The 18552-nt window shown below is 37.6% G+C and overlaps 1 protein-coding gene across 3 annotated transcripts in view; it reads left to right on the forward strand.

The window, feature by feature from the left end:
* RORB (RAR related orphan receptor B) overlaps positions 1-18552 on the forward strand; it is a 372186-nt gene that overhangs the window by 340395 nt on the left and 13239 nt on the right. For all 3 annotated transcript variants that reach the window (XM_082401472.1, XM_082401471.1, XM_082401470.1), the window contains 5 exons: positions 9315-9436; positions 10821-10953; positions 13724-13831; positions 15348-15458; positions 18427-18539. In XM_082401472.1, the coding sequence (XP_082257598.1) occupies positions 9315-9436; positions 10821-10953; positions 13724-13831; positions 15348-15458; positions 18427-18539 (587 nt within the window). The remainder of the gene's footprint in view (positions 1-9314; positions 9437-10820; positions 10954-13723; positions 13832-15347; positions 15459-18426; positions 18540-18552) is intronic.

The following is an 18552-nucleotide window of genomic DNA, read 5'->3' on the forward strand; positions in this document are numbered from 1 at the left end:
CTCTACTGTCGTGCTCAGTGCAATGATTCTCCACAACTGGAATAAATGGCATAATGTATACAAAAGCACTTTGTGACCAGCAAGGCTCTAAACATATATAAGCATGATTTACGTCATAAGCAATACACACATATATGCTCAGTTGAAGTACTTATAAACCTGCATATCTATTTATAGTACCTGTATGCAGATTAACCAATATATGCTTGTACCTCTGTCAGTACAGCTTTCCTTATGTGCTAGCATTCACTGGATTAGGTAAATCTTTTAAATCACCTTTTCTATTTTGAGTTGAAATTGTGCAAAACTGATCTTCCTCAGTACACTTCCCCTGGAGATACTAGTTTGGGATTAATTTTTGACTCAGAATTCAGAACTTCCTAAGAAGAGTCTAAAATCCACCAACCAAAAAAAAAAAAATGCTATTGGGAAGCTATTGGAAAACCAATTCCAATTTATGCACTCAGTTTCAAAAGCCACAGTAGATATGAAATATTCTGCAGTAAGGAAGAGGGAAGGAGATTTCATGAGGTTCTACCTATGACTTATTGAAGGAGGGAATGTTTATGCTTATAAGACAATCTCTGAAACAGCCCCACTGTTGACTAGTATTTCCCGCATTGCAAGCTTGACACTTACTCTTAGAAAGAGCTCTGAATCACTTTTCCACTGACTGGGGTGAATAGGTACTGCTTTAGCCACATTTTCAAACACCTATTTTGGGAAGAGCTGGTTGGAGTTAAAATGCCACATAGGCTATGGGACACAGAAATGTCAATTGATGGCCAGGTTGATGGAGCTTGATACACTTTGGTTTTCATTACCATGTTATACAACCAACTTAACAGGCTCTCTCTGCCAACCAGTACAGGATTTATTTCTGTGATACTTACAAATGTGGGGAAACCTGTTGGAAATGTTTCTAGCTGGAAAGACTTTTTGTTTATTTTATTTTAGGACGTAAGCTATAGATAAGGATATATGATGATATACCCTTACTACTGAGAAGAAGAAATTTATTATTTAAATCTGAGCCCTATTTATGCAGACTATTGTGGAACTGCTATTTGGTTTTCAGACAGGTTTGTTCCAGGAACATTTGGTGCTAGACTATTTAGAAAACACTTATTTTAAAGCATTAGTCAATTAAATGTATTATTTAAGCAATCATTACTTTTAAAAATTTAGAGTAAATGTTTGAAAATGTAAAAATTGCCTCCAAAGATTTCTCCTGAATTAGTTCTTCCTAAAGGTCAGAATTATATTGGCTACATTTCCAAAAGGGGGTAAGGTTGGGGAGGGATTGCTTCTGTTTAAATTAACGGTCAATCCATATGTCAACAAAATCCAAATAGTAAAGGTCAATCCTAATGATGGCCGTGAGCAATTTCCGTAATTAGGTTTTCATCATCTGTGACCCGCTAAGTGTCCTTTGGGTAATGTGTGGAGGTGTACTTTTTAAAAGAGAGTAGGGAAATATTTTCATGGGCTCTAGATTATCTTGTTTTTGTTTGTTCTAAGACACTTCAAGTACTTTTAAGACTGTGAGCTGTACTCTCACCTTCTGTAATTCTGCAAGACTTCTCCCTCCTGAGTCAAAAGGAAGAGAAATTCCTATTTAGCCCCTTAGACTCAAGTCGCCATGCTTTTATACAGCCCTTAGAAAATATCACTGCTACCAAATCTTTCTATGGATAGAAAATCAAACCCAAAGAAACTAAGACTTTAAAATGTTAAGTGACTTCCCAAAGGGCATGAAATAAAAGGCTCAATGGGTTCATATTGGCTTCCTCCATCCTACAAGCTGCTTTCCTTAAAACGCACCAATTCTAAGGCATTGAAGTATGTTGATCTTTTCTGATTGTTCTGTGAAGGAGGTCTTTTACTATGAAAGTTAGCTTCAAAAGGTAATGTTTTTATAATATATTCTTAATTTTCTTAGCTAGTTTGAAGAAAGGGAACTGTAATTTCCCCAAAACTAGACATGCACTATTGCAATGAAACAAAACACTTGTGATCCAAGACAGCTTTCCATTATTAAATTATTAAGAAGGCACCCTCGTAGATAGTTAATTTGTTTTGCTGTGTATGATGTTTTTTCCTTTGGATATACTCTGCTTAAATACAAATGCCCTATGGATTATTTCAGTTTTTCTTTCTGCTTTAGTTTCCATTTTCTGACTTCCTATTAAAATGCTCTCACCTGAACTTCCTGAAATTTGATAAGATTTTAACCATTTTATTTATTAATCTGTTCATTCAGTCCTTTCCCAGATATTATTACTTGTAGTATTAATCTGATTTTTTTCACTGTTTTTCTCTGTGTTCATATTTTATTGAGTTGTGTTTTATCACATTTTCATCATTTTTATAGTTAATAACAATCTTATATTTTGTTAATGTATTTTTCTGAAGCACTTTAAGAACATTTTGGTTCAGATCTACATGAAGTAAAAATCAGTTATGCCATTCTCTGATGTAATAATTGGCAATAGAATTTGTTTGAAAAGGAGACCAGAAGCTTTCCTGATTCACTGGTAAAAGAGTAATGAGTGGTTGGACATTGAAACTGAGCCAACAAATAAGTTATGGGTTCTTTATGGCCCTAAATTCTTCTTTAAAAAATTTGAAGAACTTAAATGCTGAAAATATTACCTCCCTATTGAGGCTATGGATCACTAATAGATGGCTGTTTTAAGCTTAAATATTGATGTTTCTATGCTGGTAGCACAATTCTATTTATGCCCCCAAAATAATCATCTCTAAATAGAGATTAGAAAAATCAGAAAGTTCTCGAAAGTAACATTGTCCTCTCTGACAGTCATCTATTACACACTAACCAGCAGACTTGTTCTATTTAATGACCAAAAACTTATAAAACTGGTAGTCTGTTGTCAAAAAGACAAAATGCACACTTGGTTAAATGTTTCACCGTTAAATCAATTGTTCTAATATATTAGAGTTACTGCCGCAGAGTGTGGATTCTGAGGAATCTTGATATTCTGAAAACCTAATGCAGGCACTTAAAACTTGCCTTGAGCAAGTCCATAGAGATATCCTGCCATTAATTCAAAGCGAATCCCCTAAGAATTCCCCTTTCACACTAGTAGTATAAACTAAACAGAGAATTGAGCAGTTCTCTAGATCCTTAAGGCAAGTGATAAATTAAAAATTCATTTATCATTTTGATTGAGGCTGAGATATAGTATTATAAGAAGAATACTTCCAAGTTTAAAAAAAAAAAATCCCTTATGGAGGAAAATGAATAGGGGGTATAGTTCACCAAGAAGAAACCGTCCTTTCTCATGAGGAAAAAAAAAAAAAAGGGAGGGGGAGGAGAAAGAATTAGGGACTTCAGATGCAGCCCCCTCTAGTGCTATATATAGCTTTGAGTCTCAGCTTTCTCGCCTTGATACAGTTGGGCCACGGGTGCTCTTGGTAATAACACTGAAAGCAGCAGTTTTTAAAGATATACTCAACTTTCCCCGCTCCCAGGATGTGGGATTCTAATGAAACCACCCGTGCAATCCGTGTCTGAGACACTGTAGCCTTTGGAGAGCGCCATTTGCTGAAATGTCTAGTGAGAGCTAAAATAAGCCCCTTTGGTGGAAAAAACCCGCTGAGTGGTTGAAATCAGAGCTGCAGAAGGTCACTTGCTATTTTAGTAGCTGCAAGCTGGTCCACATTTTATAGCATTACAGTTATAAACAAGAAATTGTCACCTTACTTGTCAGTTTACTTACTTTTCACCAAAATAAGCAGATGTAGCCTTTTTTCTACATAGTACTAGGCAATTTAGATGACTTCTTTTCAGACTTTGCTTTTCTATATGAATTAATACTTAACAAAATTTATTTTTCATATATTTCTTTAATATTACTTCAAAATATTATTTTTACACAATTAATTTACACAAAATATTATTAATATTTACACATATCATGCACATCTCAACCACCTGTAAATACCTTAAGGAGGGACTTCCTTCCTACTTCTTTGATTTATTCCACAGATCACAGTGATGATTGATGAGGATCACTGTGGGGGGAGGGAGCCAAAGTTTCAGAGAGAGACAGGAGACCCAACTAATTTCTGGAATTATTTAGATACAGTCCATTTGGAAATGAAGGAAGGAGGTTAGTTCCAGCCCCAGGGTTCTACAATTTTTGCACACACTATTGAGAATTGCCATCAATTTTATTCCAGTTTTCCCTTCAAAAATTTAATTTCTCTCTTCTTATTGCCTGTCATAAGTGGATTTAAGATTACCGCTAAAGCTTCTAGGGAAGTGTAACAATTTTAACAATATTTTTCAATATTTTTCATCAAAAATGATAAAGTATATTTGCCTATATCAATTATTTTTTAAACCTCTTTATTGAGATATAATCGACATACAAAAATCTGTCTGTATTTAATGTTTACAACTTAATGAGTTTGGAGATAAGTATACACTCATGAAACCATCACCACAACCTGTGCCAAAAACATATCTCTATATCAATTATTTTAAAGATTTCTAGGATTATTCTTTCATTTGAATCACATGTCATTTCTATCTCATGAAGTTACAAATTCTATTAATTAGTTATAAGTCTTAGGTTCCAATAAGCCTTCCTTCAAGAATAGTATAAGGGTCAAAGTCTAAAAATAAAACAGCAATTTTATGGGAAAAAAAGAGATGCAAGAGAAAGTGAGAGCAGGATATTTTTCATGAAATTAACAAACAGAAAATAAGGATCATGGACTTACTATTAACCTATAATTACACACCCAGTTTTCCCTTGCCAGCATCAGTGTTTACATTTCCCCTCATCATGATTGAAAAGGAATGACTGGACTGAGTATATAAAATTGTTTTTCTCATTCCTTGATGTTGTTTTATTAACTATCAAACAGCCCACATACTCTTAGTGAAATGGACAAAGCTCTGTCTCACTGATACATACAGAATCTGAAATACTGAGGCGATATAGCTGCATTTTCAGGTCCACTTAAGAAATCTCTAGCCTCATCCCTGGTCTCAGGAAAAGGAGAGTGTAGAGTCCATGGGCGTCACCTCTGAAGGTGGTAGAATTTCCCATTATTCAGTCATCAGGGCCATATTTCTGTTGCACCCATTATCCCAGCACAGTGCGTGCTGACTCCTTCTTCAACATGTGCTTTCTGCAGCCCAAGCTGGTTAAAGGATCCGACCAAAACTGGGCTCTGAGAAGCAACTGCAATCCAAATCAGGGAAACGGATGAAGGGTGTGCGATTGCCCAGAAAGATTCCATATCCCCTGTTCTTTTACCTCAGTCTTTTTGTCTGGACTTTCTCATGTGGTTGGTCCCTAGAGATGACAGCGTTTACTATTACCTTCTATTTTTCCAGGCAAGGACTCTTGAAAGTTCCTTTGGCTCCCAGCACGAACTTTGCATACTGTATTCATTGTCTCTCCCTTTTGTCCCTTCTTTTTAAATCCTTCTCCCCTTTTCACAACTGCAGACTCTCAGTCCAAGCAGACCATCTCCTCTGATGTTCATGCATCTTTCTAATCGACAGAATGAGCCTTCAGGCCTTGCTCCCGAGGGACCAAGTCTAGCTTTACTGTGTGGTGTACTGACCCCCAGGCCTGAGCCTTGAGAGGGTCAAGTCGGTTTTTGCACGTGGCTCACCTTTGCACTGCAGACCCGTGAAAGGAAGTGGAGAAGGATCACTCCTGCTACTGCTGCTACTGTGTCTTAGCTTTCATTGATATATGTCTTATCTCAAAAAGAGATCTGCCTTTTACGTCTCACCACAAGGGTATGGGAAATAATTGCCCATGTTTAATGTTAAAGCCATCATGAGTGCTTAGGCTTTAAGATCATCAAAGGGTCAGTCTTAGCTTTCTAAAATCCTTTGTCAAATAAAGCGGAAAACGAGGGGACGAATGGATGGATGGATATTTTCAACATTATATTTACTAACTCAACATTGGCTGAGTACCTACTATATTTAATTCTCTCTCTCTCTCTCTCTCACACACACACACACACACACACACACATACACACACACACCCTGCTGGTCCTATGCCTCCTCCTTCAGAATTCTCCTGAATCTAGCCCCTCCACTCTGTCTCTGTCATTCTCACCTGTTCTAGAAGCTCCTCATATCTTGTCTGTGTTTTTCACAACAGCCTGATTAATCTCACTTACTCCTTAATGCCATCTCGTCTTCTTTGCCGTGGCCATTGTCACCCTTTTAAAACAAAAAACTGACCATGTCACCCTCCTGCTTCACAGCTTCCACTAGCTCTTAATCGCCTACAAGGTAAAATCCAAACTCCATGGCCATGCTTACGCAGCTGTTGCATCTCCAGTCACAGTGTCTATCCCTAGTCCCTTCCTCCCCATCTCTTCAATGCACTCTGTATTGCAAACACTACAGACTTTTTGCTGGAAAAGACAGAGCTGATTTCAACTCCATTTGTTAGCTCTGTAAAAATGGGTCTAAAGTCACTCACTCTTTCTGAACCTCACTGTTTTCCTCAGTCAAAGGGAAATTGTTTGTAAAAGGTAAGGATTGTAAAGATGTAAAGTTTAATGTCAGCAGTTATCTAGCTCAGAGCTAGTTTTCTCTCTGTGCCCTTTCATCATCCCCTCTGCCTGAGGTCCGTCTTTCTCTTCATGTGACAAATTCCTGCTCAGACCCAGGTCAACAGGCATCTTCTCTGTGGATAGTTTTCTGCCTTCCTCAGACTGAGTTAGTTACTTTCTTCTTTGGGCTTCCACAATAGCTCAGGGCATTTGTTACGTCATGATATGACATGATATTATTATAAGATCCTTTTAAGAAAAGAAAATGTCTGTTTTTAAACTCTGTACCTTAACTTGGTATATAATAGCTTCTCAAAAAGTATTTGTGAACATGTGAATGAATATATGAAGGCACTATGCTGGGTTCTGCAGTCCGTCTCTTGAAGAACTCACAATCTGGAAGGGTGTAGAAACATCCATTCAAATAAGCTCAGTGGGAGTCTGACTGGAATAAAGGTTCAGTTGGGGGTGGAATTAAAGTGTAATGGCAGCTGGCCCTTCTATGTGAGGACACAGGGAAGCAGGGAAACCTCCAGGAATGGCCATCTGAGCTGAGTCCTAACGCATCCATGTGGACTTAACTTTCAATTTTGCTTAATCTGCCCACATGTTTATTACGTCCACTCCTCATACCCCATAGAACCCTAAACTTTGGTGGCAGAAGGTCAGGGAATTCTTAAACCTTGGCCAGCAATTCTCAGGAGATATTGTAAAGGAACAGATAAAAAAAGTTTTTCATAGTGCAATTTTGAGTGCAATTGTAATTTTGCTTATAAACCCTGAAGCCTGTAAATTACTGACAAATCGGTATTATCTTTGAAATGAAAACAGACTACACCAAGAAGATAAAGGTTTGAAAACTATAGAGCCATAAAAATCTTATGTTTTCATTATATACCTACTGAGGAATAGATATGTTTTTTTAAGAGTCTAAGTAATTAGACTGCCCAAATGAAATTGAAAAATGATGAACCATGACATACCAATCTATTTTAATATGATGTATAGAATATTTCCTGCCCTTTTTTTACAACATAGGAGGATGTTCAATAAATTTTTGAATATAGGATTTTTCAAAGAAAGGATTTTTATAGCATGATAAGCAATGAAAGTCTAGAAATGCTCAATGCTGAATCCAATAGAGCATAGCCATAATCATAAGTTAGCATTTTGTAGCATCTTCTACATCCATTAGTTTATAGTTCTGATTGAATAACTCTAATAAATATCGAAATATCCTCCTTCAGTAGCACTGATTCCAAAATTAAATAGCTCTGTTTCATCTCCACTGGGTGGTCAGATTCCTTCCCTGATGAAAAACTATGTAGAATGTCCTAATAATGACAATCGTGGCTACCATTTATTCAGTGTTTATAATGTGCCAGGCAATGGATATATGAGATTTTTTATTTTGAAGGTTCATTAGAAGCTTAAGCTTACATTTTTTATTCTCTATATTACTAAAACTCAATTTATTTCACTCCATATATACCAGAAGCTTAGCAAGGTAAAAAAAGAAAACGGTACCTAAGTACTGCTTTGAGAATTATCCTGGAGAAATGAAATATTGCTATTTAGAAAGAACAGAAATTGCATTTAAAATGGCACCACGTGAAACACAAGAAAAACTCCATTTCTATATGAGCCAAGAGCAGTTACCAGGCAGAAAATTTGGTCATCTTCATTCTACTCACATCCCACTTACAGAATTCCTAAGTACAGAATTTCAAGATGTCACCTTCATGTGTTCAAATAGCAGAGGGGGGATTATGAGGGGACCTTCTGCCAGCTCTATCCAACTTCGGGGGACTCACTGCAGGTTGTTAAGGAGAGCTCTTATGTCTGGTTCTATCACTCAACTTCCATACCTCGAAACCCAAAATAATCGATATTTAAGATACAGTACTAAATACAACCCATTTGGAATAAATGGCCCCCCAAAATTGATTGTGCTTATTTCTACTTTTTTTATGAATAAAACCATTTGCTCTTTTTTAACTTTTTCAGGGAAACATTTTATCTTATGAAAAATTTGGAAGAAGAATATAAGGGCCCTCATGACCCAGCTTCAAAATTATCACCTCATGAGTCCATATCATTTCATCTCCCTCTCACATTATTTATGGAAGATATCTACATGGTTCCAAAGTCAAATCTACAAAAATAATACCATCAGAGAAGTCTGGCTTCTATCCCTGTGCCCCCATTCTCTTCTCTTTCCTCTATAGAAAACTATTTTTTTAGATTATTGTTTAATCCTCCCTTTTTAAAATATAAGCAAAACATTTATATTTCAATTCCTCCTTTCTGAGATAGATAAACACTGGGGATCTAGTGATTTTCCAAATATTTTAAAGTTTTTGGAGTTTACACTGACTGTTACAGTGTGACAAGTGTTACAAGACTGTGAGTGGACTTTCAGGCCAAAAATCAAGAAACATGGTACATGGTAATTTGTATTTATTTTAAAAATAAATATCTATTTGAACACTTTACAACTTTAAGACCCCAGTTTTGTGACCAAAAAGAGGAGGAAAAGGCAGTTAATTTTGATTAAAAGACTGAAAATTGAAAAAAAGCAATAAAGAGTTTATCTGGAGATTTTCAAATAGATAGTAATGTTAAAGACATGCTCATACAATTGGAGTATCTCCAAAAGGCATTCCTACAGGAAACACATTAACAGCAGGTTTCTTTCCACAGAGTGGGATTTTATTCACAAACCCTCAAACTGATATTCTTTCTCATAGATCGAATTGCACAGAACATCATTAAGTCCCATCTGGAGACATGTCAATACACCATGGAGGAGCTACACCAGCTGGCGTGGCAGATCCACACGTATGAAGAAATTAAAGCGTATCAAAGCAAGGTACTCTGGGAAACTACAGGAAAGTTTTTCTGTGATTTCTCTGTTTCTGGCTTTTTCAGCCTCTGCACTGTTGACATTTCAGACTGGACAATTCTTTGCTGTAAGGATCGCCCTGCACATTGGAGGATGTTTAGCATCATCCTTGGTCTCTACCCACTGGGTGCCAGTAGCAGCCCCTCACCCATAGCTGTGACAACCCAAATGTCTCCAGATGTTGCCAGATGTTCACTGGGGGGCAAAACGACCCCGACTGAAAGCCACTGCCCTATTTGAGTGACAGGGGAGACTGTGCCCACATCAGGTGATCTTAGGACATCTCATAGTGGTTTCTTGCAGCCAGGCAAGGAATAGGAGCAATTGAAAAAGTCATAGCAGGAATAATAGCTGCAAACTTACGCTACAAAGATACGCAACAACGCATTCTGAATGTTTTTTCTTGCCCTACATGTTTAAAAAGGACCAAAGGAAAAAGGGACAACTCACCCTACATTTTTACTGTTACTATTTTGATTATTTTTGTGTCCGTTAGAGAAGGTTTTAAGAGAAGGAATTTGTTGCTGTTTTTGTTGTTGTTGTTTTGACTCACATTAATTTTCTACAGGATTGAGATCCATAATCACAAAACCTACCAGTAAATGAAATTTTAATAAAATATATAAATGTATCTATATCTAAATATATGACTACAACATACTGATTTTTCTCCAGTGGAATAATTAAATGTTACCACTTTTATATGAATAAGGAGACAAAAGCATAGGTATTGTTATGGTCAATAAAAAACAGAATTAACACATAACTTGGATTTATGTTTCCCATTCCAAAGAAAATAACCCAAGGATCAAAATACATTTCCAGGGTTCTATATTACTTAAGAGAGTGATTTGATTTGATGTCTTTTCCCTTGAAATTTTTTTTGTACCAAAAAGCAGTCTCCATAAGTTCTGGGAAAAGAACACAACATAAAAATATTACAGATTTAGTGTCTGTCAGGTACACGTGGAAATAATTTTATGGAAGCCTGTGAATGAAATTGCTATTCCTCAGTGTAAGAGTTTGATTTTACAAAATAGACTAAGAGCTTGAGTTTGTTTAGGTGAGGAGAAGGAGGCAAAATAATAAAGAAACTATAAATGCCTATCTTTTTGTACTGTTGCAATATTTCCATTATTTTAGCCTCATTACTTTGATAATTGCAGTGTATCAAGGTTCAAACAGGTCAAAGCAATATCTTAGAAAATATTGCCTCTCTTCTAAAGGTGGGTAAATTCCTACCATGGACCCCAAGTGACAGGTAAGCGCCAGTTAGGGCAACCTTGAGTATTTCACTGAGTCTCCAAGTTGTTCTTTGCTCCATGTACATTCTGTGTTTTCTCTCTTGAAGTCCAGGGAAGCACTGTGGCAGCAATGTGCCATCCAGATCACTCACGCCATCCAATATGTGGTAGAGTTTGCAAAGCGAATAACAGGCTTCATGGAACTCTGTCAAAATGATCAAATCCTACTTCTGAAGTCAGGTAAGCAAGAAGATTCATGGGGGGCCTATTTTAGACCAGGATGTGGTTGACCCTTAGCTTGCTGTTAGTTCTAGAAAATCCTCCATCCAACATGTAGCTCATTTTTACCACCCACGCTGTCAGCCAACTCCCAAAGGAAACTCTCAGTAATAAAAATGCCCTGATAGTCATTCAGTTCCCCTTTGAAGTCAAATACAATTTTGCTTATTGAAAGTGGAGCTATTAATTGTGGAGGTTGAGATACCCAGCTTGACAGGCAGTGCTAGTAATTAGCGTGTCAAGGTGGCTGAATTGCTGAGCTGGCTCTAAAATGTACTACTTGCCTTCTGTTGGGAGGGGAAAAGAATCCAGGCTAGCTGAGCTCTGCCTCTGTGGTCATTTCCAGTCATTTTAATGAGGATAGCCTGCAGCCAGAATACACCGGGAGAAACTCACTCTGCTCTAATCCTTCCTCCCACTTCTCCCTCGCACTCTCTGACACACGCACAGTCACTTAGGAAGCAACTCAGGAAACTTTGCACATGATTGACCTTGCAGCTGCCATTATCCAAACAGGAAAAAAATGTATTTGTCTTTTTTGGCCCCCTTTGAAAATAGAAAATAAGAACCACTATGGTGTTCATGTGAACCTTCATGGTCCTGGGCTATAGCAAATAATAATAACATAATTTATATATATGCAATAACATACATATATATGTTTATGTTTACCTGTGACATCTCTTTTAATCTCGTGTGCTCAGTAATTATTTCCATCGTATAGAAGAGGAAGCAAAGATTCAGGGCAGTGAAGGGCTGTGTTCAATACCACATAGCCAGTATCTGGCAAAGCTGGCTTATTTTTTTTTTAATTAATTTTTATTGGAGTATAGTTGCTTTACAATGTTGTGTTAGTTTCTACTGTACAAAAAGAGGTGTGGAGAAAAGCTGCCTTTTGAACTTGAGCCAAATAAAATAATTATTTTAAGTTGCTGCTGCTTCTTTACCAAATGATTAAAGTTGGTGCCAATTTTGACTCAAACATTAACTTGATGTATTAGTTGCTGGATAAAAACAATCCCAAAACTTAGTTCAAACAATGATAATCATTTATTTTGCTTCCAAAGCTACAGTTTGAGCAGGGCTTAGCAAGGGATGGCTTGTGGTGTTCACTGAGGCAACTTGACTGAGGGCAGGAGGACCCACTTGCATACTGGCTCATGTACATGGCTGGCAATTTGTGCTGGTTGACAGCCCAGAGTTCAGTCAAGGCTTTGGGCTCAGGGGGGCCTCAGTTCCTATCCTCCACCGACTGCTTGGACTTTCTCACAGCATGGTTGCTAGGTTTCAAAAGTTAGCATTTCAAGAGAGCAAGGCAGAAGTGTGTAGCATTTTTCTGACTTAGCTTCAAAAGTCCCATAGGGTTACTTCCACTGCATCTGTTAGTCAAGGCAGTCATGTAGGTCCACCTGGGTTTAAGGGTAGGAGACATGGAATGTAGAAGAATGTAAGGGGTCAAGGGAAGTGCCTTCCATATTGTAGATAGTGAATAAATGGTACCTATTATTGTTTTTCTCAGAAAAGCATTACTTCAATTAATATTTTCAGATTCCTTCTTATGTGTAAGCCCCTATACTAAGGTAACATAGGAAGGAAAGCAGATACATCAGCAGAACAAAGAAATAAAACACAGACATAAATATACATGGCAGCATTAAGAAAGGCACCAGGGGTACAGTTGGGTACAACATGGGTGTAGCCAAATCATCTATATGATGTTCTCATGCAAATTTCTGACTTCTGAGCCTGGGTGTCACCTTCCAACACACTGTGGGGCAAAAGCCCATTTCTCCAAAATGTGGAGAAACTTTGCAGTACTTGCTCAGGATGTCAGTAAATGTTCAGAGGGAAAAACAAAGGTAGTGAACTAATTCATTTAATAAATATTTATTAAGCACCTACTATGTGCCAGGGACTTTTCTAGGTGATGGAGATATAACAGTGAATACAATAACCACAACTGCCTATGGCTGCAGATGAAGGTCCTGCCACCACTGGGCTAACAGAGAACTCAGAAATGTTAGGTTCATCAGGGTTGAACAAACTCCTTCATGTTGGGACTTCAACAGCCTTTGACCTGTGAATGTTGATTATAACTCCCTGGAGTGGATAATGTTCAGCCTTTTGCCAAAACTTATTTGACCAAGAAACCCTCATTTCAAAGATACCAGGACATAAATGGTACCCTCAAGAAACATCCTGAAGGTGTCCCTATTGAATTCATTGTATGCAGAAATATACATGCAGTGTGTTAAAAACTGAGGCAGAGAACAGGTTTCCCCAACAGCAAAACTTCTACAAAAGTTAACAGACTGAACTTGCCTGCTGCAAATTTCCTTTCTGGGCCACTTATCATCACCGGTGAATTTAAGAGTTGAAACTAACTTCATTATCAGTCAAAAATAGGGGGGAAAGTATGCTTCTGAAGAAAATGTTTTTGCCCTTCATTTTAGTCACCTTTAAAGTATATTTTGTCTTTAATTCCTCACATAGACGTCAAGAGAGCGTTATTTCTAACATAGTTCTTTTTTACTTGGGAAGGAATCTTGAGGTGTTTCTGAATGTGTGTGTCTATGTGTCTATGTGTGTGTTTTAAAGTTTTTTAAAGTCTCTTGACCTATATGCAGTAGTAACCTCTTTATATATATATATTGTGTGTGTATATATATATATATATATATATATATATATATACACACACACACACACATTTGAAATTTTTTTCTCATAGGTTGCTTGGAAGTGGTTTTAGTGAGAATGTGCCGTGCCTTCAACCCATTAAACAACACTGTTCTGTTTGAAGGAAAATATGGAGGAATGCAAATGTTCAAGGCCTTAGGTGAGTTCACCTTTGATGATGACACAATTTTATTAACTACCATCAGTTTCTCCACTAAAAGAAATGCCTTGATTCTCTAACATGACTTAGTATCTCATTATTCAATAAGGGTTGGACTCGGGGAGCCTCCAGTGTTTCATCTAACTCCTCTGACTTTACAGTTGTGCCTCCAAATATAAAAGGAAGGAAAGAAACGTGGACCCTGTTGACACCAACATGCTTCATTCAGAAATCGACAAAAACTAATTCTAAAGAACTGGGATGCGTTCTAGGCATTCTTTGTAGGATCAGTTTTTCTTTTACCTTCTAGCTTAGTGCTTCACAAAGTATATTATGTAGACCACTGGTGGTCCATGGGTGACCTCTTAAGTTTCTTATGCAAATTTATAATCATTAGTTAAGATGCTTAAAAGAGGAGCTCTTTCATTTGTTTCGCACCCAGGGTAGTGACTTTCTCCGTTAATTCATGAAGTTCTGGGAGCACAGATAGCGTGGCTGCCGACCAGCCCAAAATGATCCCCAGACCATTCTTGTGGGAGGGCAGGACAGAGTCGGTCTCTGGAAGTGTGTCATTCACATCCAGTCATCAGTGCACGGCATGGATAAGAACGTTAGCAAAGATGGGCTGGTGCCAGGAAAGGTTTTAACAATTGACAGTGCCATTTGTTCCACATCCTGCCCACGGACATCAAAGAAGGCCACTGCCCTTTCACCTTTTGTGCTGTCAGTTGATATGGCAGCCAATGGCAAATCCACCGGGGCCGGCAGTGTTTCCCTCCTGCAGCTGATACACATCCATGTCATCTCCAAGGCTAGATTTTCAAGAAAGGAGGAAAAACCTTGGCAAGCAACTTGGGTATATTTCCAGCTTCATAAAATAAACATTTACCAAGGATCCGTATAGGGATGAAGCATTATTTTGCCAGAACTCACAATGGCTAAGCAACTGACCTGCGAGTCATTCATTAGAAGGTAAACATAAATGAATGTTTGCTCCTCAGTCGAATTTCCAGGAAATTACCAAATTTGAAAGTCACTTCATCTCCATTCGCTTAGCTTGAGGCCCCTGGACATCCTACATTGCCAGTGACATCCTATAAGTGCCACTAAGACTGACAGCTCATGGCCCATTATACATGTTTTAGGTTTTCTATGAATGCTATGTCTGTGCTAAAGGATCCCCAAATCACTAATTTAAAATTTTTTAGTTGGAGCTAATTTCAAACTTACAAGATTAGATTGGGGTTATATATTCCCGGTTGGATATTACAATGGATGCACACCATTTCTATCTGCCCCTCATTGGTAATGTTGACTTTCATTACCTGGTCAAGATGTTGCCCAATTTTCTCATTCTATACTTACCACTAAATCATTTGTTATGGTCAGGAACTTAGAAATATTTTTTCTGTGTGCCTAGTATGCAAATCCTTGAATAACTTCTTGATTATGGGACTTTTCTTACTGTTGTCCCATTCTGTTCAAGTATTTTCATTTAATTTGCTTTCTTTTATAGGTTCTGATGACCTAGTGAATGAAGCATTTGACTTTGCAAAGAATTTGTGTTCCTTGCAGCTGACTGAAGAAGAGATTGCTTTGTTCTCATCTGCTGTTCTGATATCTCCAGGTAGGGAAGTCTGAGGTCCTTACCTTTTTAAAAAAAGAAACTGTTTTGCTATCTTTAACATGAATTGCATCTACCTAAGCCAAGGTGCTCTGAAGAAACTTTAAAAGAACTATATTTTCTTTAGCAAGCTTGTGATATTTTTGGACAATTCAAAGGAAAGTAGCCTCAGGTTAATTTAAATATCAGTTTTGTCCCAAATGCAAGAGTAGGATGTGTGGTAAGGGTGACTCCAGATTCAGAAAAGCATAATCATTTCTTAACAGATAAATGAAGACAAATAGTGGCCTGAGTTATAACTAAGTTCTATTTTGATTTTAAGAATAAAGGACATAGACAAAAATGTCCAGTTAGGTGAGACTTAGTAGAAATATACCTGAATGAACAAGCCAGCATAGAGACTAAAAATAAGTAAAGCATATATTTTCTCCTCTTTAAATATCTCTTTCATCGGTTTTTCTATCCAAATTAATGTTGGCGTTCTCACTTCAGGCAAATGCCTCTTTTTTTTTTATGCAATATTAGAAGCTTTAAAAGGAGGTAAGGACAGCAGAGGAAAAAAATGGCTCTTACTAAAGACTGGTAAAGGAAGAATCTCTGATGTGGTGGTAGACATTCTAGGACAGGCTCTGTCACCAGGTATCTGTGTGATCTTAAACACTTGACCCCTCAGAGCCTCAGTTTCCTCACCTGTAAAGTAAGAGGGTTGAGCTTCATAATAATAAAGACCTCGTCTAGCTCTGAAATGCAGTAAACAGCAAAAAGTTTTCAAAGAAGGTAAGATATGACATTTATAGATCAAATAGCACTATAGCCATTGAAATTCTTTTTAAAAGTATATGCTGGCTTGAAAATGTATGGAATCCTAATAAATGCATGGCTCAACCAGAATGAAAAGTCAGAGTTGCTCATTCAGTCATCTGTTCAGTTAGATTTGGGGTCAAGGAATAGCAGTTTTATTGACAGTTCTCTATGAAAAGAAAGACACATTCCTGGTCATTTTTATGGTCAAGAGACTCATTCCTTCTATAATCCGTTTATCTCTAGAGACTTGATCTTTTCTTATACCTAACATTTTTCAGTGAGGCTGGAAGAAATTAATCTTCCCTGTGATGGGACATGTTGACATGTCACTCTAGCTATGTCTACCCATAATACGGCCTTTACACGTTGTATCTGTTAGGCTTTATTTACTTATTTTATGAGGATTTGTATGAGGATAAATTTTATGAGGATTTTTAAAATTTGCTTCTTTTATTTAACTACTTTATCAAAAATGGAAATTAGTTATCAATTGGCATATCATCACTAACAGTTTCTTTTGTGGCTCTGTCTAAAATCAAGCTGTTCCTCCAGGCTTTTTCCTTTTTCTTTTTCTTTTTTTTAACCCTAGAAAGTTTCCCAGACTTGGCAGCACAAAGATAAAAGGAAGAAGTGACAAGCAATATTTATTTCTGGTAGCAACCACTTGCCAAATAATTTTCCTCCTACCGTTTTCTCATTGCATTTGATTGCTCCCATTGATTATAGTTCAGTTGAAGATTAGTTCTAAGCCTTTGAGTCTATGATGAGGGAGGTAGTTTCACTCTGGTTCCTGGCTCATCAAAGGAAGCATTACAAAAGTCACTGTCCTCGTAGGTATGTGTGTGACAAGTCAGTAAATTCCCAGCAGCAAATATTTAAGACATGGTATATCAAATCTAAACAATCCATGAAGATAACTGCCCCAGTTGGAAGGCAAGCCTGCTTCTCATGAGTTAGAAATCAGCTGAACTATGAGCCTTTTTCTAGGAAGAAATGCTAAAGCCATCAAACTCCATGGAGTTTGGAAGCATGATATTTAGCTTATTCTGCCCAGTGGGGAATCTTCCAGCCCCGGTCACAGACCCACACTCAGAGGCTTCTGCAACTCCAAGATACCTTGTTTGCCACCCTGGCCTAGTGCCATATTCAAAAAGAGAGGAAAGACAGTATTCCAGCCTGTGTAGGCTCCATCACATGCCAGACCCCACCCTTCCGCCCAAGTTCTTGCCATAATAGTTACTGTCTATTCAGCTCCAGATAGTTTAGGGAAGGGAGAGGCAGGGGAACTTAATGTATTCTGATTGACAATTGTCACTGAAGCCTTTTGTGCTCACTTACGTAAGGGTTTGCTTAACTGTTGGCTAGACTTGTCCTGGCCCTGTCTAGGATTACAGAATCGAGTTTCTCACCTGACCTGAACGTGTTCAGAAGGATCGTGTCCAAGTTCTTTTCCATGAGTATTTGTTCAGCGTTTGGAGACTCTAGGTGTCTCTTCATTGAAGTTTCAACCTTAGGCGTTGACACTGGGCTGAATTTTGTCACCATGGTATAAAGCGTCTAGGAAGAAAGAAGGACGGAAGCAGGGAACAAAGAGAGGGAGGGAGGGAGGAAAGAAAAAAGAAAGGAAAGTGGGAAAGGCTAAAGGAAAGGAGGGATTATCCTATCTATTATTTAAACATTCAATGTAGAAAAAGAGGACTCAGGATTAAATTTTTTAATTGATTCATGTTGATGCTATATAAATTATAACTTAGCTTATAAAAGGGAAGGGAGATTCCGAATTCCAAAAACACTCCTTTACAATAGGTTTTCTTCACTTCTATAATTCATTTCTTCACAAATCATTAACTTACACTTTGAAAGAAAATCCAAGCATATGTCCAGAGAAAGAGTAAGAGATGTAAATTGTCACAGACAATAAGACACATGGAGTTTCTTTGAACCATTGTGTCTTTACCTCCACCCTGATTCTGTATGTCAGTGTATTATACATTACTGTCATCATAGAATTGCTTATAAAATATTTTAGAAAAATAATTACATGTCTTCAGAAGCAATTTGGAACTAATTTGAAATGGGTCTGATACTCAGCACTTATATATATGTAGGTGAAATACAACAAAGCTTACATTCTGTCCCCTCCTTACCCATTCTTTTCCTTTGTCAGACCGAGCCTGGCTGATAGAACCAAGGAAGGTCCAGAAGCTTCAGGAAAAAATTTATTTTGCACTTCAACATGTGATTCAGAAGAATCACCTGGATGATGAGACCTTGGCAAAGGTAGGTCCTCAGA

The sequence above is a fragment of the Balaenoptera borealis genome (genome assembly GCF_965194805.1).
Source record: "Balaenoptera borealis genome assembly, chromosome: 8".
Lineage (NCBI taxonomy): Eukaryota > Metazoa > Chordata > Mammalia > Artiodactyla > Balaenopteridae > Balaenoptera > Balaenoptera borealis.